The following is a 21427-nucleotide window of genomic DNA, read 5'->3' on the forward strand; positions in this document are numbered from 1 at the left end:
GGGGGGGGGGGGCCTCTCCATGTGGAAACTCCCCTTGACCAACAAAGCATAACTAAGGTTGGCTGGCGCCTGGGGAGCCGGTGCGGAGGAGTGGCAGGAGCAGATCTGGCCCTTTCAGGCCCAGGCTGGGATGACCCCTGCTAAGGGGCAGACTTTGCCATTCTCAGTCTGAATGCTGGGCTCTGGCAGGAAGATGATGTGGCCTCTAGTGGGGCTGGCTTTCCCTCTCCCCACAGAGCCACAGATGACACCTACCTACCTCCACACATGCTCCCTCACACCCAAACTGAATCCTGGGGGGCCCTGAGCAGGCTGCCCAGGCTGCAGAGCTTGCGTTAAGTGGAAAGTGAAAAAAGACAGACCCTCCCCCATCCCAGTGCCACCACCGAAGTGTCCTCCAGAATTCCTACGATTCTTCACAACCGGTCCAAAGGAAACCTACTACCAGAACCCGCTTCTTTCCATCCACATACCAATCACTGGCCGTCAATGATTCCCTTCAAGTCCACCTGCTGCCTGACCAACTGACCAATCAATCAATCAATCAATCGGGGCATTACTCGAGCGCCTCCTATGTGCCAGGAACTGTGCTAGGCAAAGGGAGCATCCAGGAAGTCTGTCCTTGTCCAGGGGGTCTCGTAGTCAGAGGAGCCTCGGGGGAGTACAAGCACAAGGACACAAAGGAGGCTGGGGGAGGCCTGGATCCCAACTCCCCAAGGAGGCCAGGGCAATAGGGTTATGTGTCTGCAGTGTCTGGGCCCAGGAAGAACGGCGCTGGACAAGCACAAAGCCATATTCTTTTGGTCAGACTGGAGCCTCCAGCCCCAGGCTGGCTTAATCACTCGGGGCCACCCCACATCCTTCCTTCTGCTCTCCTGCTTGGGAGCTATTCAGTGGGGCACAATGGCAGTCTAGTAACTCCTGCTTTCCCTTAATGGGCTATTTGATAAGTCCAATCCCTTGGGGCGCAGGCTTTCACAATTAGGGTGCCCTGCTGTCATAGCTGAGCTGGCTTCTAGTTTCCGAGTCAAATGCCCAACCTTTCTTGGCAGTGCAAGCTGGGCCAAACGCATGCTTTTTCCTACAGTGCTGCACAACATGCAGGGTCCTGGTGCCTGGGGAGGTGTGAGGGAGGGCTTTCGGTGTGACCTGTGTCCTCGTCAGGTTTGCAAGGGGGAGGGCCTGCAAAGTCAGGCACACGACTGTGGACCAGCAAGAAGACAAAGGCTGGCTAACAGAGACCGGGTGGGGGGCACAGGAAGCTCCCCCCAAAGCCAGGCCATTACTCTTTCTACCAGTCTACCGGCAGGAGCAAACATCAATGAAGATGGCTCTCAAGAGGCAAGAACCTTTGCCACCAGGAAAAAGAACCGTTCACTCAGACACAAAGCCCAGAATCAACTCTCTTGATACTGCAGTCATTGCTGGGCATATGGAGAATTTAGATTCAACAGAAATGTCCAGGAATTAGGGCCAGAAAACTACAGAGATGAATAAACATTTATTAAGCACCTACTATGTGCCAGGCACTGTGTGAAGTGCTGAGGATAGCAATATAAGAAGCAAAGACAGTTCCTGCCCTCAAGGGGCTTACAATCTAAAGGGGTTAACACACATATAGGGAGAAGTGCTGAAAAAGGCCTTTTCTTGGGGGAAGTCATAGGGATGAGTGGAGCCAGGAGGCAATTATTTAACTCATCCTTTCAGGGATTATCCGTGTTCATTTGATGATGACGGTTAAGGGTCAGCTGCATGCCAGTGGCATAGCATGAAAATGGCCAGAGGTCAATAAGTTGGGTGGGGGTCAGGCCAGAAATGTTCAATTCTCATCCATCAGAAGTCTCACACTTGGTCCTTTGGGACTCAAGGATGGCAAGAGGTTCAGCTGAGGGAGGTTTAAAGCTGAATTGCTCTGGGAGAACCCACTGTTCCTTTAAGGGGCCGAAGGAATGGATCCTAGAGGTGTCTGGGCTACCTTGGGACGGGAGGCTTCAGAATGACCCCTGGTCTCAGGACAGACCTTTTCCCTTTAGCCCTTCAGTAAAAGATCAAGCTCCAACTACAGAATTATGTTGATGGATTTAAGGATGAATCTATCCATAGCCCTAAAACACAGCAAACTCTCTCTATGCCAGCTACACAGTACGTGAAAACAAAAACTTTATTCGATGTCTCTCACCAAACAACCAATTAGAGTTCTCTCCCAGTGCTCCACCTCCATATCCTGGTTCCCCCTCCTTCCAAAAGGCCCTGGGACTACTCCCAGACACCCCTACCACAGCTCACTTCCTTCTTCCCTCTCATGCCATCCCATGCCATCCCAATCACAGAATCCCCCCCGCCCAGTGGGTGCTAGGCCACGGGACACCCAAGCCCCAGGACCTGACTGCCTCTTCTGTCTGATGGACACTGGACTACAAAGGATACACCTCAGGGCTTCATCTCGCCCACTGGCTCCCTCTGCCGGGAGCTGGAATGACAGTAAGTCACTCAAATCCCAGGTCTCAATCAGGTCCTCTTGTTCTAATGAGCAGTAAATGCACTAGGGGCATTCCAACTTCACATCCCTTCCTATGCTGCTCCTCCTGCTGGGCAGTGGGATTACCCAAGAAAACCACACTGCTGGGCCACCTCTCTTCCAGCCTAACGGATAACCACTCTTTCGCCATTTCAGCTCCAACTGAAAGAAACACTTTGAGAGACCTACGGCCTAGGCAAGTATAAGGTCGAGGGTAGAGCTGCCACCCTGCCTGGGTCTGAACTGGAGTTCCCCAAAGCTTCTCCCGGCTCCTCCACCAACTAGGTGATTCCCAGAGAGACAAGACCTTCCTTAAGAACTCGAAAGTGATGCTCTTTTGGGCTGAGATCTCCAGTCGGATTTGTGTACCTCTGAATCCTCCACACCCATACAATGAAGGCCAGGAAGATCTTATCCACAGGTTAAATTCAAGGGGAGAACCACCACGTCAGCACACCCATAAGTACGTACACACATGTAGCTCCCCAGAATCTGATTTTCTGTGACTTTTCTTCTTTTATTAAAGAGAGACTTTATAATGCAGTCACTTCTATCCTGCATAAGTCTCAGCTATACCCAGCAACAGGACACATCATTTTCATGAAGAGATCAAGGGGAAAAAAAATTAAACTGTACACCACCCCCCAAAACATGTGATTCTTTCAAATAAACTAAAGCTGAACAGAGTCAAGTGATTTAAAAGGGGGAAAAACCAGTTCTGCCCATTTCCTAATAACCCCAGCCCTTCTTGGGCTCCAAGGAGATCAGAACAAGGGTCAGAATCCCAATGGTTCCATCAGCAAAAAAAGGAAGTTCATTTTATTTTCTGACATTTGGATAATATTATGGCCTTAGTATTGCAGGCAATATTTCAGCCTGGAACAAGAGGATCAATTTCTCCCTGGACTCAAGGGGCTCCTTGTTTGTTGGTTAAAACCCATCTAGACACGCCTGTGTACGAGAGTGGCTGGGCTGTGAGAAAATCCCCAGTGAAATCAGGACCTCTTTCTCCCTCATCTCCTAGGTAACAAAGGGTAGCTGAGATGGAAGACACCACTGGAGGGGGTGGGGGTGGCAGAGAACAAGGATGGGAAGCAATAGCAAAGCTGTTTATCGAATGATATAGTGTGGTGAAGGTGTGTTAGCATTTCCAGTTGAGGCACTCTGCACAGCAATGTCTTCAGATACGAGGGGCTCAACTCTAGGACCTGTCAGTACTCAGAACCACTCCCACCCCCACCCCCCACCCCCCAGCCCCCGGCCCCGTGTGGCCAGCAGGGAACCACCTAGTTTCATAATCCTTCCATCTTTGTTCCCTGGTTTACTGAAGACACGACAACAGTGTTGCCTTCCTGCTGGGTCATTCCACTGGCATATCTGGAAACAAAGGTGGGGGAGCCCTGAGGTCCGGCGACAAGCTCACTCCAGGACGGGCAAAACAGGTTGAACGCCCATTAGTCCAACCATCTTTAGAATCTAAAATGGCAGTGCTCCTCCTCCCCAACTCGGCACAGTGAGACACATACCAAGGCATCTTTTCCCCCAAGGCCCAGACCAAAACCAAGCTAGCCCTAGAAACAAAGACAGACACTCTTTGCATGAGGTCAAATTAGGCAATACAAATTAAATTCAAGAATGGGTGATCAAAAACCCAAAGACTGTCAAAGGCTCATTTCTGGTTTTTGCTATTCTGAGATCCCTCTCCTCTTGCATCATCCCTAGAAGGCAGCAGGCATCACAGTTCCTTCATTCTAATACTGGCCTATTGGTCATCTGCAAACAAAACTGGTCCCAGAATATAACAAACCAATTCCCTAAGTTTGCTGGCTCGCTGATACAATTTGATGTCTACTTCCCAGCACGCCCCAGAAACAGAAAAGACCCCAGAGCTCAATTGTGCTTCAACAGCCCAAGGAAAGTCCACTCTTAGGATACTCACTGGGCACCCAGAACAAACATTGCCCTGCCCAGATCCCCTGCTGTGGAGCCGATTTTTCTCTGCAGACCATGCCAACTCCTTCCAGACTTCTTGTCACAGGTGGGAGTCTGTCATGGGGCAGGAGGTGACCTGGGACATTCAACTGCAAAGGGCATCAAACCTGCTTCCAGACCAAGCCAAAATACTTGAGTCAAGCATGATAAAGGAAAGTCTGAAGCCCGAGAAGGGCCTCCGTTCTGCTGGAATCCCTTCAGGAAAAAGTCCCTGTGCACAGGACAGGATTTCTTGCCCTCGAAAAGGGGCAGCTTTTACCTTCTCCGTCAATTCTGAACTAAGGACCCAGGAGCAGAGAGAGGCTCTGAGCCAGCCCATGAATCTGAGGGCCACCTACATCAAGGGGAGATACTGACAGGAGACAATGCGGGTTACAGGTGGGCTTTGCCAACTGCCTGAAGTAAGAAAGCAGCTCAGCGGTTACGGGGCAAAGGCAGATGTGGCAGGAGAGGAGCCTCATCTGGACATGAGCTGGTCCAGAATTCCCCTCCTCTACCCTTCCCCACCCCAACTCCACCAGACACCATCCCTATTGCTTCTCTCCACTACAGGTCCTCCAGGAAGTTTGGGACAAATGCAACACATTCTGGGCAGCCTGTCAGTTTCTCTGCAGATTTATTTAAGTAAACAATGACATCTTGCGATCAGAAAGCAAAAACAGAATCTTAATTTCACGTTTTTGAGGGGGGGGGTGGTATAGAAGGAAAAATATCCTTTCCTAAAAGTCATTTCTTTTGTCATTCTAAGTGAACAGAAACACACTAAAAATGCTGAGATAAATCAATGATGGCCCTGGATTAGTCTACAAGTTTGTCACTGGCCAGCAGAAGCGACTAACAGTTGACTGGCTACCTGAACTTCTAAAGAGTTCATCCTAAGCCTTATTAAGACATCCATTTTGACAAAAAACAAAACCCCAAAAACCAATTATCCAACACAAAGCATGGCTGAAGATCAGCTATCAGACGGGGAGCAATGAGGCTCCTCCGTGGCAGCACAGTGCACCAGGAGCACCGCCCCCCCCACCCCAGAGCCCCCCAGGCCCCCCTCCCCAGTTTGATACTACTGGCCACTTCCGTCTCATTGCGTCAAAGTCCTTCACCTAAACTAAAAACATTACGTACAACATGGGCTAGGCATTGAGTTTCAGGTTTTTTTGAACGACCGAATTACGTAAAATTAAAAACGTGTTTACTTCAAACAGGTCCAACAAACTGAATAGGGGCCCGTGCTAAGAAACCGAGCATTACGAGCGCTTGCTTCTCATCCACAGCGCTCTGAGTTGCTCTACAGCCACAGACACACAGGGAGGTTAAGAAGACAGGAATTCAAGACTCTCACATATTTCTCGGATCCCAGCTGTGCCCGCTCTGGGGTCTGGCTTTGTTTGTGTTTTGTAAAGGCTTCCAAAACTAAACCCCAGGAGCCCAGCAGGCCCAGACCCAGCTTGTTTGTCATCTGTCCCAGGGTCACACGCTGGTACCCAGAGTCTCCCTCATTTTGCTCTGACCAAGGTCTTGGAATCCTGGCGTGCAGCTCATTCCTGGGCTATGCTTCTCAGAACATACTTGACTGTGTAGGCAAAGGCAGCAAAGCCAACTATGACAAAGAGGTTGGCCAGTGCGCCTCCCAAGAGTCCGTGGTTGCGGTTGGCCTGCTGCAGGCCCGCGTGGTTGGGACCAGCCATCGGCACATGCCCGTTTAGAAGCTGAAGCCCATTCTGACCATGGTGAGTGTCCCCATCAGGGACTACATCTGGCAATGGAAGGGGCTGGGGTCGGCTACTGAGTTCATCTTGTGCTTTCTGTTTTTGTTTTATCTCCTAGGAAAAGAAAGACACAAAAAAAGAAATGACTATCCCACACAGAGAAGCTAAAGAGCTACTTGAAGAACAATGGTTCATTAGAGAAAAGGGTGTCTGTCCTCTGGGCCTTGCATCTCCAACAGCAAGTGCCCTCTTCTTCCAGAGCCTCAAGAATAGCCTCCTTCCTTGTGCTCCCCCTGCCTAGCTGGCTTTCCCTCATTAGTCCAACACTTTTCTCCCCAGGCTGCAAGACCTTGGAACACCCTTGTGCTCCCAAGCTCCAAACTCCCTTCCCTCCTCCTCTTCCCTTTTGGGGGTCATCTTTCTCCATTAGATTATAAGCTCCCTGAGGGCAGGCTCTAGCCTTTTTTTTTTTTTTTATATTTGCATTCCCCGAGCTTAACACAGTGCCTACCTGTGAGGTTTTTAGTAATTCTTTACTGATTTTCCCAACTACTGGCATTTTATTTATTTATTTTTTTTAAGCCCTTACCTTCCGTCTTGGAGTTAATACTGTGTATTGGCTCCAAGGCAGAAGAGTGGTAAGGGTAGGCAATGGGGGTCAAGTGACTTGTCCAGGGTCACACAGCTGGGAAGTGTCTGAGGCCATATCTGAACCCAGGACCCCCCCGTCTCTAGGCCTGGATCTCAATCCACTGAGCTACCCAGCTGCCTCCACTACTGGCATCCTAAAACAAGTCACCACATATGGTGTTCTCTCTCTGCTACTGTCATCAGCTTGCAGGCCCAAGGAGTAGCAACAGGCATGCTTATACTCTACAGGAACATGTCCTGCACCAAAGAAGATCAAATCAAATGACATGACAAAGAGAGCACAGAGCCAAACAGTTCTGAGAAGGGAGTGCAAGCCTCCCAGGCTCCCAAGCCCAAGACTCTTGACCGCAGGAGGCTCTTTCCTTAGGAAGGGTGACTGCTGATTTTGTAGCTATAGAGCAAACACCCCAGGACCCACCCCTTTCCTGCTAGCCTGCTTACCAAATGAAATTTTTTGTAGGGAAGGAGAACCTATTCCCAACTTTCTCTTCCCTTTTTAAGGAGCACTCACCTCCACCACTTCTGGAAACAGTTCACAAAATACTTTGTCTTTTAAGTTAAATGACAAACTCTGTGCAGCCAGTTGTCGTTTCTGCCAAGAAAGAAAAATATTAGCTAAAGAACAAAACTTCAATCACACAATAACTTTCAGATGCTCTAATAAGTGACTATTTTCCAGCTAATGCTGTAGAAATATCATATCAATGCTGTAGAAAGCCATAAGATAGTGACTAACATTTGGCTCGGTTGTTCCCCTACAATTAACTCAACTGAGCAGTCTACCAACTTCATGCTCTGTGGATAAAGACGGGGGTCTTAGGTTCAAATGTGACCTCAGACAAGTCCTAGCTATGTGACCATGGGTAAAAGTCCCTTAACCCCTATTGCCTAGCCCTTACCACTTATCTGCCTGAGAACCAATACACAGATTTATTCTAAGATAGGATACCATCAACAGGTAAGAAAATTACCACAGAATTTCCTGGGGATGAGCCAGGGCCCTGGCTCCTTTTTACAATTGATTCCACATCCCAGACTCCCTTGAGGGTATATTCCTTTCCTAACATTCAGATAAACAGCTAATTCTCAATTTTCATTCTGCTCTTCTCCAACTCTGGGTCCGTGCACATACCTCCCCCTTGCCTCAGAAGGATCCCTCTGCACTCAGACCTCCTTCCCCACAGCTCAAGGCCCAGCTCAAGTGGCTACCCCCTTCATGAAGCTTTCTCTACCCCCACAGCCAGAACCAAGCTTCCAACAGAGGGTAGATGTCAACAAAAGGCTGAGAGAGTAAAGGAGGTTGAGTGAGATGATCTTCACCATCAGAATATATGGCTCTGGCTTAAAGGAAGCTCTTTAAGGGAAGCAACAGCCAATATACAGTTTCGGATCTTCCAGCCAAGCACACATTTAATACACTGGCTACTTTGAACTGCTGATTCATAACTCCATTTTCCATCTCAAAACCACACACATCCTGATATGTTTCTAACGACTCACTGTGTAGTCTGAAGTTTCTATGCTGCCCAATGTGGGGCCCTTTTCCACCATGAAGCTGAGAAGACCTGTCAGGATTGTTGAGACTGACCAAGCTGGATTCCATGTATCAGGGTGGAAATCAGTGATTGAAAGACATAACCTGCCCAAAAAGGGAAGGAAGACACCTATTTATAGAATGTACACACAATGCCCCCTGTAGGGTTCCCAAAGATAACAACTGCAGGAACGACAACAGGTGGGTCAAGGGAAAGGTCTTACCTTGTATTACATTTAAATCTTCCATTGGGAGTTATCATATAAATACTAGGAGGTTTAAAAGGAAATTCTCGGGGGAAAATTAGTTTTCCATGATAATAGCCACCTATATTAAAACAGAAGCCAAGAATAACTTCTTTAGTAGTCTGGGAAATTTTCTTTGTAGAATTTAGAAAGACAGACCTGTTGCAAACAAAATGTAAAAAAAGAATCATCATTTACATCTTCCCCAAATGCAGATGAGCCCACTGGTCAGGACCTCAATCTAACTACACAGAAAATGTCTATTTCACATCTTAGACAAACTAAGAGAACAATTGGGGTAGCTAGGTAGCACCAGGTCTGAAGGCAGGAAGGCTTGAATTCAAATCCAGCCTCAGGCACTTACTAGCTATGTGACCATTGGCAAAACACTTTACTGCTGTCTGCCTCAGTTTCCTCATCAGTAAAATGGGGAAAATTATAGCACCAGTCTCCCAAGTTTTTTGTGAAGATTAAATAAGATAACTGTAAAGTGCTTAGCACAGTGCCTGGCACACAATAAGCACTATTAAAATTATTAAAGAAAAGTATTCTGGAATAACTGCCCTCCACAAACCAAACAAGGCTGGTGAAGACCCCAGGGTAAATATTTACTTTACTTCTCACCATGTAGGCCCACAAAAGTCAAAATACATTGAACTCAGTTGGCCAGATATTGGCAGTGTTTTCCCAGATAGTGAAATACAGTCCCCCAAATCACAGGCTGCTCCCTAAAGCTCTTTCCCTGACATTGCCCAAAGTAGCCCATCATCAGGCCTACTCACCCCATTTTTCACTCTCCCACACTTCCCACCCCACTCAAGCAGGTGCCTAAGTTCTGCCTAGGATCATTCTGTCTACCCTCACACACCAAGAATATCCTCCTTTCCATCCCACCAATCCCATTCCTACTCAGTCACTCCAAGGTCCAAATGCTGAACAAAGCTTTGTGTGTCATCCCAACCTTCATGATCTCCTTGAGCTTCAACATGTACATAAAATGTAACAAGTATATGCTGCCTGGAAGTTTCTTGTTTGTTCATCTGGTAACTCTGCTGACCTGCCCCCAATTTATATATTCCATAAATAAATGATGACATATCTATGAATGCCTCCACAGTAATTACTCTGAAGTGCCCTAAAATGCTACTGTGGCTCTTAGGGGGTCCCAGGGACCTTAGGGCAGAGCTTTCTGAGTCCATGGGAGCCCAGAATTTCAAAGATCTGAAAACTAGCAGGGATCTTGGAGGCCTGACCAGTACCAGCAGAGGAACTGCCTCTAAGCAGGCCTGCTCATTCATTCATCCATTCCTTCAGCCTCTGCTTAAAGACCTCTAGCCTGAGGAAGTCTGCTATCTTCCAAGGCAGCAATGAGATGCTCTAATTGTCAAGACATTTTTCCCAATAGTCAGTCAAAATCTGGGGGTGGTCTTCCCATAGTGCCTAACTTGCTCACGAGAATGGCTTTATCCCATTCATCTAAGTCAGTTCTTTCTTTCTGTCACTTCTTTTTATCGAGAGATAGGTTAAGCAATCCCAATATAAGGAAAAGCTAGCAAAAGTTAACCAGAATAAACCACTTTATAAAATAAAATAGTGAGCTCCCCTCATCACTGGGTATTCCAAAAGAGAGGCTAGATGTGTCAGGAATGCTGCTGATGCTTTCCTGGAGAAGAGATGGCCACGAAGGTCTCTCACAACTCCAAGATTCTATTACCTTTACATAAATTCCAAATTTAAAAATTGAGGGGGCAGCTAGGTGGCTCAGTGGATAGAAAGCCAGGCCTGGAAACAAGAGGTCCTGAGTTTAAATCTGACCTCAAACAGTTCCTAGCTGTGTGACTCTTCACTTCACCCCCATTGCCTAGCCCTTTACCCCTCCTCTGCTTTGGAACCAATACACACTTTTGGTTCTAAGTTAGAAGTTAAGAGTTTAAAAAAATAAGAAAGTTGAATAAAAGTATGTCTACTAAAAAAATAACTTTAATAAGTCTCTTTAGAACTTGTAGATATTAGGTGTCAAGTAAAGCCTGTGCCAAGTTTCCTTAAGCTGCAATGCAAGAGGGGGCATGGTCTTGCCATACAAAGGATACTTAGCAGTGTGACCTCCTTGGAAGCATGAAGAAAGACAGGCGGCTGCTCCTACTGAGGCCTTGGTTTGCTTACCTTCATAAGGAGTCATCTCAGGTCCCCTGACGACATAGTGCCTAAGGGAGATAGAGCACAAATGTCAAGAATCTGCCCAGGCCAAGGCTGCCCAAAGCTGCCCCAGGCTCAGCCTCAAGACAGGCCTTGCCAGCCGTTGCACCACAGGTAGGTGTGTGCCAAAAAGAGCAAGTCCTGATAGAGCCTCCTTCTGAGTAAGGAAAGTAAAGATGCCTCTTACAAAAAATTCTGTCTTGGATCTCATATCATAAAGTAAAAATTCCCCAAATGCTTTAAAGACTTTACATTCAATTCAATAACAAATTCAATGCAATAAACATTTATTAAAAGCCTAACTAAAGCCTCCCAAAGGTCTACCTGCTGTATATTCTTCATGAAAGCATTTAAGGAGCAGAGTCCAAGTGCCCAAACAAAATATTGTCTAATTAAAGCTCTCTCTGCAGAGTACTATTGTTTCTTCATCATGGGACTTATTCTAAACTTAACCAATTTACAAATAAATTAACTTATCTTAGCGAATAAAATATGATGACAACTTTTGTTATTTCTCCTAAGTAAGTCTCCAAAGAACTTTTACTTCTATTGAATAAAATTATCATATATTATATGTAAATGTCCTATACAAGATAAATTAATAAAATGTGGTCTTAGACACTCAGTAGTTATAATAAAGTCCAATTCAAATGAATACTTCAATCTACAAACTCTTCAATGCCTGATGGAGAGGCTTAAATCACTTTCAGATGATACATTTTAAAAAGGTGAAATCAAAGTGTGGCTGGAATATTTATACTTTTTCCCCCCTAATGTAGCTACACTCATATGCTCTTCCATTTATTTAGACTACAACAAGCTGGTTAATATGTCTCCACAGAAAACAAAAAGGAAGCCTGAAAAATATTCTACCCATCTCCCCCTCAATGATTTTGTACAATCCAAAGACCCACACAGCCACATACACAGCCAATCTGATGAATTTAAATGAGAGGTTAAATCAACTAATCCAGAAGTAATATGGCTACCTTGAGGAGAAAAAAATCAGTTATCAAACTGGTACAGTAAAGGTCAATTAAAGCTAAAACATAATTCGAAAAGAGGAACAAATTGCTGCCTCTGAAGCAAAAATTCAGGGACATAGTCAACCCATAGTGTCATGTGTACAAAATGAGAAGTAATAGATATCATGAGGTTCCAGTGTAGGAGGGTTTGGGCCTCAGCTGAGGAATCAATTCCTACAAATGGCATTTCTAGAGACACTGGTTTCATGGGTTACCCTAATACTGACTCACTTAAGAGGCAGCAGGGGATGATGGGAAAGGAGTCAGACAGGAGCCAGTCCCAGCTCTGCCATCATAAGCTACAGTGAACAAGACCCTGTAGCACTCTCAAAGCTTCCCATTTACTCATCTATAAAATTAGGAGACTTAATCTAAGGATCAGTAAGTCTTCTTCAATGCTGAAATTTTATAACTCTATGATTCTCTCCTGTTTCTGTTTCCTCAGCTGGAAAACTGGGGCAAAAATTTAAAAACAAAGACTTCTGAAGAATGCCATGAGAGAAGTAACAAAGTAATACATACCTTTCAATGCAGAAAATTCTAATATCATTCTGAATACTTTTTCATCTACATTTTTGCCTAGGCACCAACAAATCTAAAATTTGTTATTTCTACATTAAGATAAGTCAAGGGGGTAGCTGGGTGGCTCAGTAGAGAGAGTCAGGCCTGGAAACAAGAGGTCCTGGGTTCAAGTGTAACCTTAGACACTTCCTAGCTGTGTGACTCTGAGCAAGTCACTTAACCCCCAATGCCTAGCCCTTACTGCTCTTCTGCCTTGGAACAAATATTTAGCACTGATTCTGAGGCAGAAGGCAAGGGTTTAAAAAATAAAAAAGATTAGAGTTCAATACCTGGATGCACTGATCTACTAGGAAGCTTTAGAGAATGAAAACAAAAAACAGAAGTCAAAGAAAGTGATGATAGAGAAGGAAGGCCAACCTTCTTAAGGAAAATTAGCTTTTCCAATGCTATTACTATGTGCTTTTATCTGTTAACAAATGAAGCCAATCCAGGACCTTACCATTCAAGAATATTGGAAGGGAGGGGCTCAGCACAGATATAAGGCACTGGGTCTTTTTTAATTCGAAGGTAGTCTTGTTTAAGTCTCTGGGTTGCTGTGGTCGGTGCTCTCTTATTACTGTTGTTGCTCATCTGTTAAAAACACAAACATCTGAATTATGAAAGAGCTCCAGAGCTCATTAGCAGGTCATTCAGTACCAATATTTCACTTTCCTAAGTCCATTACTGTGACAAGCTCATTCCTAAAGGCCGCCCCATCCCCCCCAATTCCCTTCCCCACACTCACTGGCACCACCATCTCCCAGGTGGCCATGCATCATGGGCTCTTTTATTCCCTTGCTTCCTCTTAGCTCATCAGTCATGAACTCCTATGACTTCTTCCTCCAAAATGTCTCCATTCCTTTCTCTCTGACACCTCCACAGTCCAGTTTATTCATCTCTTCACCTCTGACAACAACAGTAACCTCTCCTGCTTCCAGACTCTCCTGGGGATTCTAGGCCTCCCTGGATAATCTTCCTAAGATACCAATTCCATCCAGTCACTATTTTACCAAAAATCTCCAATAGTTTCCCAGCCCACATGCCTGCTCAACACCCTTCCTAACCATTTCACAGACTGTGACCCACTCCCACCCCCCCCATCCCTACTCAACTTGTCCCAAACTAAAATCATCTTCCCACCCAACCTGTGGTTCCTTCTGGCTTTCTAATTTTTATTAATGGCACCACTATCTTCCTATTCATTTTCTGGGATCAAAAATCCCAAACCAATAACAGTCCCTGCCCTCAAGGAAATTAATTACATATTCTTTTCCAGCAAACCAAGGACACAAATAAATACAAAGTAATATTTGAGAGGGAGGCCTAATGGGGGATCAAAAAAGGATTTATAGAAGAAAAGGTACTCCCAATCACCATGGAATCCCTCTCTCTCTAAAAGACTTTTCAAGAGTGGAAGCCAAAGGTGATGTGGCATAGTAAATATGATGCTGGATAAGAAGTCAGGAGATCTGGGCTCCAAGTCCTGGGAACACTGATTTCCTATAGGATCACAAAATTCAGTCACTCACCAAATCCTGGGAGATTCTGTCCTCCAAAATACCTCTAGCTGTTTTTCTTTCCAATGCTACTGACCTAGTTCAAAAGCCCTTGTTACCTCTAGCCTGAAAGCCTGCATTAACCTCCTACCTAATGTTCCCCACCTTCAGTCCCTCCCTTCTAATCAACTTAAGACTAGTGACATGAACCTTCTCAATACAGAGCTCTAAATTAAGCCCTTCTATACTGCTCAAAAATATTCAGTGGCTTCCTGATTTAAATCCAAACTCCACAGCATGGCACTCAAAACTCCAAAATTGGACCTAAACTGACTTTCTTAGCCTTTTTTTCCTATCACTCTTCGTCATACAACTCACAGCTTCAGCCAAACATGACTTACTTGCCATTCCTCCAAGCCTTGATTCTTTTCCATCTGTTTGGGACAGCTCCTCTAGGCCTTGTTTTGAAATCCTACTCTCCTCCATGAGCACAAGTTTCAAGCCAACTCCTTAAAGAAGTCATCCCTTTCTCAAAAGGAATTCCTCCATCCATGGCCTCTTCCCAGGGCTTTGTCCTTACCCCTATTACATACTCATTACCTTCCAGCTTGTGTTATGGTCTGCTTATCTCCTCTTCTATCAGTCCTGAAGGGCAGGCTACCAATCTTACTCACCTCTCTCTACAAGCTTCCACAGTGAATAGCACCCTCAAGTACTAAATAGTTGTTTTAATTAGAGATCAGTCTCCTCACCACATACAGTGATCCTTAACTGTTTCTTCATATAAGATGAGTTTATTCCCTTATGTTTTTGACATTCAAGATTAGAAACCAAAGGAATCCTTAATGTGGTACAGTGAAAAGGCTTTGGAGTCAGAAGGTTTAGGTGACCCTGACTGGCTCTGTAACTGATCCCTTATCTTACCTTGGAGAAGTTGCTTTTCCTCTCTGAGGCTCAGTTTTCTCATCTTTAAAATGAAGCTATTAGACAGCATGATCTCAAAGCTTCCTTTCTTTAATGCTCTGAGTCTTAAAATAGAGGGGGGCAGCTGAGTGACTCAGTGGATTGAGAATCAGGCCTAGAGATGAGAGGTCCTAGGTTCAAATCTGGTCTAAGACACTTCCTAGCTGTGTGACCCTGAGAAAGTCACTTAACCCCTATTGCCTAGCCCTTACCATTCTTCTGCCTTGGAACCAATACTGAGTATTAATTCTAAGATGGAAGGTAAGGGTTTAAAAGAAAAAGAAAGAAAAGAGTGTGCCTCCAATAAGGAATAAAAAGAAAGTCGAAAGGAACCACAGGTTAATTCTAGGATCACCAGTTCCTCTCTGAGTTTCTTCCCTGACCAAAGAAGGCATATGAGATCACTCTTCCACTACAATCATATTCCATGTAGATAATTCAGATAAGAACACTGCTTGGGCAGAGTCTTCCACACAGGGCTTGGCTGTACCTACCATGTCACCTGAGCAGCCAGAACAGATCAGGTAGCTCATGCAATACCAATATTGGCAAATACCTATTCGAACCTAGTATGGAAGACAACTAAGACTACAATTATGGTAGCAGTGCCAAAAAGAATCCATTCCCTTCTACTAGAATATTGACTTATTCGCCCTGAAAATTAAAGCAACAGCCTGTCACATAAACAAAAGTGAAAGTGAGATTAATACAAAGGTCATTCTGTCCAGGTATATCAATACTTTAAACAAAATTGACTTCCAATAGTCTGAACTGCATGCTCAATTTTTCAAAGGATGTTGCAAGTGAATTGACATTAACACAAATCAAGTAAAACCACACTGCATTTTTGGCTATTCTATAGACAAATCAAAGGCTCAACATGACCTTCAGAAGTATATCTGGAATATACTTCAGAAGTATAATCTGAAAATGTAAGCCAATCCATAAAAAAGAATATAAACAATATCATGTGTATGTACAAATGCATGTTTGTATATGTGTGTATGTATGCATATATAATTCTATCACCTAGCGACTTCATTTTCTTGCCAATTCTTCTAGGACCTCCATCCCAGCCCAGGGCCAGTTGCCTCTCTCAAATCATTTGATCCAAGTATCAAGCTTTCTGAGCTGTCTAGGTCAAAACTAGAAAGAACATTTTCTCCATGTAAAGATGTTACCTACAACCCATGCCACCTATAAGACAGGGCTCCTGGAGAGCAGGGATCACACAATGTACTCTGCGTATGTGCCACAAGAAGAATAGGCAGAACACCAGAAGAGAAATCATTTGAACATGTAGCAACTCAAGACATGACTAGCTCCCAAGGTATCTTCTTTCCAATCTCAAATACTGAAGCTATCAAAGCTATCAAAAAAAAAAAAAAAGACCAAATACATCTGATCTGGCTGGGTATCTGCATACAAGGTTCAGCTTGGCGAAATTCAAGGAGATTCAGGACTGGGAAGTTGGACTGAGCAACTCATGAACACAACCTGCTAAGTAAGGGCTTGGGATTGTTATCAACTGAGGTCATTCCCAAGCCAGGAGATCAAAATTCCTTGATAATGCATGCATTTATATTAAACAGCTAAATATAGATATATGTAATATGTAAATACATATATAAAAATCAAAAAAGGCTCAAAGATTTTTCTCAAGTCTCAAATATAATGTTATGAGTAGTGTATGAACAAACATTCATTAAGCTCTTACTATGTGCAAGACTATGTGCTACAGATACAAAGAGAGGTGCCACATCCAATTCATTCCCCAAGAATTCTAGTGGGAGGGGAGACATTCACTGCAGCATGGGGGTGGGGGTGGGCACCTGAGAAAGGCTTGAAGGAAAAGGAGGGGAAAGTATGAGGCAGAGTTGAGGGGGGCAGAGTATTCAAGATATTCAGAGATCAGCCAATGGAAAGGCAGAAGAGCAATGGAGTAAGGCTATGAGAGGGAAAGCAAGAAGGCCAGTATGACAGACTTTCAGAGTACTTGGAAGGGAAGAAGGCAGAAAAGCTAAGAAGGGTCTACTGGGATGTATGAGAGACAGAGAAGAGAGTTATGAAGGGCCTTTAATGCCAAAGGATTTCTGTAATGTTTGATGCTAGAAAGCCACTAAAGGTCAATGAGCATGGTCAGATCTAGGTTTTAGGTAAATCATCTTGGCAGAGAGTAGAGGGAAACTGAAAGCTATTATTACTACAATCGAAGCAAGAGGTGCCAAGGGCCTGAAGTAGGGCTGTGGCTACACAAGTGGTGAGCAGGGCATGTAGGAAGTTGTGAAAAGTGGAAATGGTTAAGAGTGGGCTATAGACTGGATATACACACATCAAAAATGCAGAACCAAGGATGACAGTGAAGTTTATGCCCAAGTGGCTAGGAGGATGGTGGTGCCTTGCCAGTAACAACAAAGTTCAGTAAGAAGATGAGTTCCATTTTAGATATTCTGAGTGTCAGATGCCCACAGAAAACATGCAGTTCAAACTATCCAGGAGAGTCTGCTATGACTGTAACTCAACAAAGAATGGGGCTGAACATACAAATTGAGGAATCATCTGTAAAAAGATAATCATTGAACACACAAGAGCAGAGATCACCAAGTAAAACAATATAGTCTAAGACTACTGATCTAGATCAACCCCTAATGATACCTGTTCTAAACATGAGCTGTGCCCCTAAAATGAAAACTCTAAAAAGAATCTACTGCTGGAGACTCAAAAATAAAACTGATTATAGGCCACATCTAGGTTTCTTTAAGTCAACTGGAGATGGAGATTGTAGGCATAAAAGAATACATCTTTTGACTTTTAGATCAACACATGCAAATACAAGGTATGCATTATAACAGAGATATAAATCTGCTCACTGAAAGGAACCTTAGAGAAAGACCATCATGAAACCAAGGAAGCCCAAAAGATCCTGCAGTCAGTTAGTGGCACAATTGGGACTATAAAATACAGACATCCTGATGACCTGATCTATGCTCTTTTCGCTTTCAGACTGTTCTCAGGAAAATGGTATCAAGAAACCACAAGCTGTAAACCACATTTTAATACATCATGATTTCTACAGCATATTCCCCTTTCACCTTCTCTGCAAATATTAATGTTCATTTGGTTTCCCTGAGTGCCCTTTATAACTGAAATAGTGTGTGACTTGAGAGCTTCAGTTGCAAGCACACAGAGGACTGACTTGAACAAAAGCCCAATTTCCCCCTCAAATATAACCTTCCAAGATGCTCAGAGCACTGGACAGTCAGAGGACCCAAGTGGGAATGCCAGCCCAGAGGAAGTCCCTTTTCTTCATCTATGAAATGAACAAGTCAACTTAATGGTCTATCAGGCCCCATTTTATCATTAGTCCTAGGCTCCTGTGACAGAGCTATGAAACCACTTTCACCAAAGTAAATGGGCTATGAAAGCACTACTGAGTCTGAACCCCTAGGAAGGCTTTTGTCACTCATCATGTCATTCCCCAAATTTTATTATAAAAGACACATACGGTCCCCACCTCCACCTCCCCCAAGGAGTAAAACTACCCCCAAGGCCTGTAAGACAAGCCTAACATAACAGCAGCCATGTGCCAATTGGTCTGCTCTTACTACAATTACTTGTGTGACAGTCTCATCTTCTCCACTGAACTCTGGGGAAGGAGCAAGACCTTTTTTCCTTCCTTATATAGTGTCCCCAAAGTCTGATTGCTGTGTTCAATTTTAATGTCTCCTGCCCCCAACAGCACCTGGCAACACAACAGGTACCACTTGTTGCACTAAAGAGAGTAACAGCAGGATCCATTGGCCATACCCTGCAGTCACCCTCATTTACCCCTCTCTGAAAACATAAGGCAGCCAAGAGGGAAACCAGGAGGGCAAGGGCCAGGTAAGTTGACCAGAATGTAGGAATGGCATCCTGGGTGCATGCACACAGCAGGGCTTCCTCAAGCTCAGGCAGGAGCTAGGAGTATTGGGCTGATGACTGTTTTTAGGAAGTCTGGGCTTTGTTTGTTTGTTTGTTTTGGGTGTGGGTGGGGAGTGGGCCCAGTCGAGCAGGATGGAAGGATAAAAGTGAAGAACATAAAGAATCCTCAGTTCCAGATGTGACAAGTCAGAGTCCACATATTACTAGATTTTGGTGAATCCTGGATTCTGCTTCTTACTATCTATGAAAGGCAGGCCTTGAGCAAGTCTTTTCCCTCTCTAGGCCTCAGTTTTCACCTCTGCAAAATACAGAGGTTAGACTAGAAGACTCCATTCAATTCCAAACATACATTAACCACCTTCATTCCCATCTATCTTAAGAGAAACATGGATGTAGCCTGTAATCAGTTCTATTTTTGAGTCTCCAGCTATAGATTCCTGTTTTAGGGGGACAGCTCATATTCAGACGAGGTATCATCAATCTTCCCTTTAGTCCAGTGGAAAGGGCAGTGGATTTGGAGTCAGAAGATCTGAGTTCAAATTTGGTTCTGCCACTTGGTACTTTTGGACATGTAGGTTCATCCTATCCCCTCTGGGTCTCATCTGTAAAATGAGACGGTTGTGACTTCCAAAGTTCCTTCTATCTCTAAAGCTTGGATCTTCTCGGATAGGTCTTCAGGATACAAGCCCTTGAACATCAGTTCTCAGATGTGGCCCCAAAGGTCCCTAAGAATCTTTTTTTTGGGGGGGGGGGGGAGGAACAGGATAGAAAGGCCAAAACTATTTTCATAATCATATTAAGACATCATTTGCCTATTAAAATACCTCTTTTTTTTTCCATATACTTCAAATCAAGGCAACAAACCATCACAGACTGAATGCAAAAAGAGATAGGAGAACCAAATGTCTTTTATTAGGTCAGACATAAGAGATTTGCAAAAATATGTAAAACAATGTCACTCTTCTCACTAAATGTTTTTGTTTTGAAAAACTTATTTTTCACAAATATTAATTTAACATATAATGGGTTTATTATTTTTTAAACCTTTATTTTCTGATACTTCGGATTGGTTCTAAGGTAGATGAGTAGTAAGGGCTAGGCAATGGGGGTTAAGTGACTTGCCCAGGGTCATTCAGCTAGGAAATGTTTGAAATCACATTGAAACCTGAAATCTCCTATCTCCAGGCAGGCCTGGCTCTCAATATACTGAGCCACCTAGCTGCCCCCAGTTTATTAATTTTAATGAATCCTCTTCTTTAAAACTATCCATTTTTATTTCTAATACAATAAATATTGATAGATATAGCCCGCATAAACAAAAGTTCTTTAAGGTCCTCATTTTTTTCGTTGTAGAGGGGTCCTGAGACCAAAAAGTTTGAGAACTGCTAGTCTAGTAGTCTATAAGACCTGGGTTCAAATCCAGCCTTGGATAATTATTAGCTGTGTGATCCTGGGCAAATATCACTTTCTCTTTGATCCCAAGTTTCTTTATCTATAAAATGAGGATCAGGGTCCAAATTCAGACTCTACTACTATTTGTGATCCCTGGGCAAATCATCTGGTTTTTTAAGCAGAAAAATGAGAACCAAATCCATACAAATCCCACCTCTGACCCTTATTACTCATGTGACCTTGGTTAAGTCAGATAAAGTTAGATAAAACCCTGGCTCAGAAGTGAGCAGACCTGGGTCCAAATCGCCCCTTTGGTTACTATTACCACCTGTTCCACAGTCTGAGCCTCAGCTTCCTGATGTGATAAATGAGCGGGGTGGATGAATTGACCTGGCAGGCTTCTTCCCCCTGGTCTAGATTACTTATTAAGCACCTTCTGTGGGCCAAGGCACAAAGAAAGGGAGCTTACGGTCTCCCTGCCCTCAAGGAGCTCGCAGTCTAAGGCAGGGAAGGGGGGAGGGGGGGGCGCCAAACCCTGGATACAGAACCAGGGGCGGTATCAAGCACTAGGAGGCTGGCAAAGGATGCTTGTTCTCAGTTCCCGCTGCTCCCCAGCTCCCGTAGGGTCTGTTCAAGCGGAGACTTTTGTCTCGACTGTGTCGGTTCCCCACACACACACACACCCGAGACGCCGCCCTCCAAAGCCCAGCGCTCGGAATTGCTCCCCCGCTGCCCATCTCGATGGCCTCGCCTGTCAAAGGGAGGACTAGCACAACAGCCCCGAGCTTCCGGAGCCCCCCGATTTCTGACAGGCGGGGAAACTGAGGCCACGGGACTCGACTTACCCAGGGCTGGGCCGTGGGGACAGTACTGGGGTGGTGGGGGTGAGCAAGCCCTGGGCGCCCACCATTGGCCAGACGGTCACGTCACCTCTCGGGACCTCAGTGGGATGCTCTGGTGCGCTGGGGGAGGGGAGGGCGGAAGGCACGGAGCCCGCCGTGACCCCGGCCATTGTTCCCGTGACCCCGCCCCGCCCCGCTCACCTCTCCCGCCGCCGCCGCCGGGGCCGTTCCCGGGGCCGCCGCCGCCGCGCTGGGCCCGGGCCCGGGCTCGCTCCGCCCGCCGGGAAGGCGAAGGAAGGAGGGCGGGCGGGCGGTGGAGTCGAGCTGAGGCGGAGCCGAGGCCGGGCCGGGCCAGGGAGCCGCCGCCGCCGCCGCCGTCCGG

The 21427-nt window shown here is 45.2% G+C and overlaps 1 protein-coding gene across 1 annotated transcript; it reads right to left on the reverse strand.

Moving 5' to 3' along the window:
* Nucleotides 1–5559: 5559 nt before the first annotated feature.
* UBE2J2 (ubiquitin conjugating enzyme E2 J2) lies at nucleotides 5560–21273 on the reverse strand. The gene is made up of 7 exons (XM_044671217.1): nucleotides 21247–21273; nucleotides 12892–13022; nucleotides 10813–10853; nucleotides 8629–8731; nucleotides 8371–8509; nucleotides 7382–7462; nucleotides 5560–6333 (listed from the first exon to the last, which is right to left on the reverse strand). The coding sequence occupies exons 2-7, from the start codon at nucleotides 13020–13022 to the stop codon at nucleotides 6049–6051; spliced, it is 780 nt and encodes a 259-aa protein (XP_044527152.1). The 5' UTR covers nucleotides 21247–21273; the 3' UTR covers nucleotides 5560–6048.
* Nucleotides 21274–21427: the final 154 nt, after the last annotated feature.

Source organism: Gracilinanus agilis, chromosome 3 (assembly GCF_016433145.1).
Source record: "Gracilinanus agilis isolate LMUSP501 chromosome 3, AgileGrace, whole genome shotgun sequence".
In the NCBI taxonomy this organism is placed as follows: domain Eukaryota; kingdom Metazoa; phylum Chordata; class Mammalia; order Didelphimorphia; family Didelphidae; genus Gracilinanus; species Gracilinanus agilis.

Coding starts and splice junctions, on each gene's coding strand:
- UBE2J2 (XM_044671217.1), bottom strand. CDS start 13,022: ATGAGCAACAACAGTAATAAGAGAGCACCGACCACAGCAACCCAGAGA. Junction 8,732..10,812: donor TGAGATGACTCCTTATGAAG/GTAAGCAAACCA, acceptor GTTTTAATATAG/GTGGCTATTATCATGGAAAA. Junction 6,334..7,381: donor TGTTTCCAGAAGTGGTGGAG/GTGAGTGCTCCT, acceptor TTCTTTTCCTAG/GAGATAAAACAAAAACAGAA.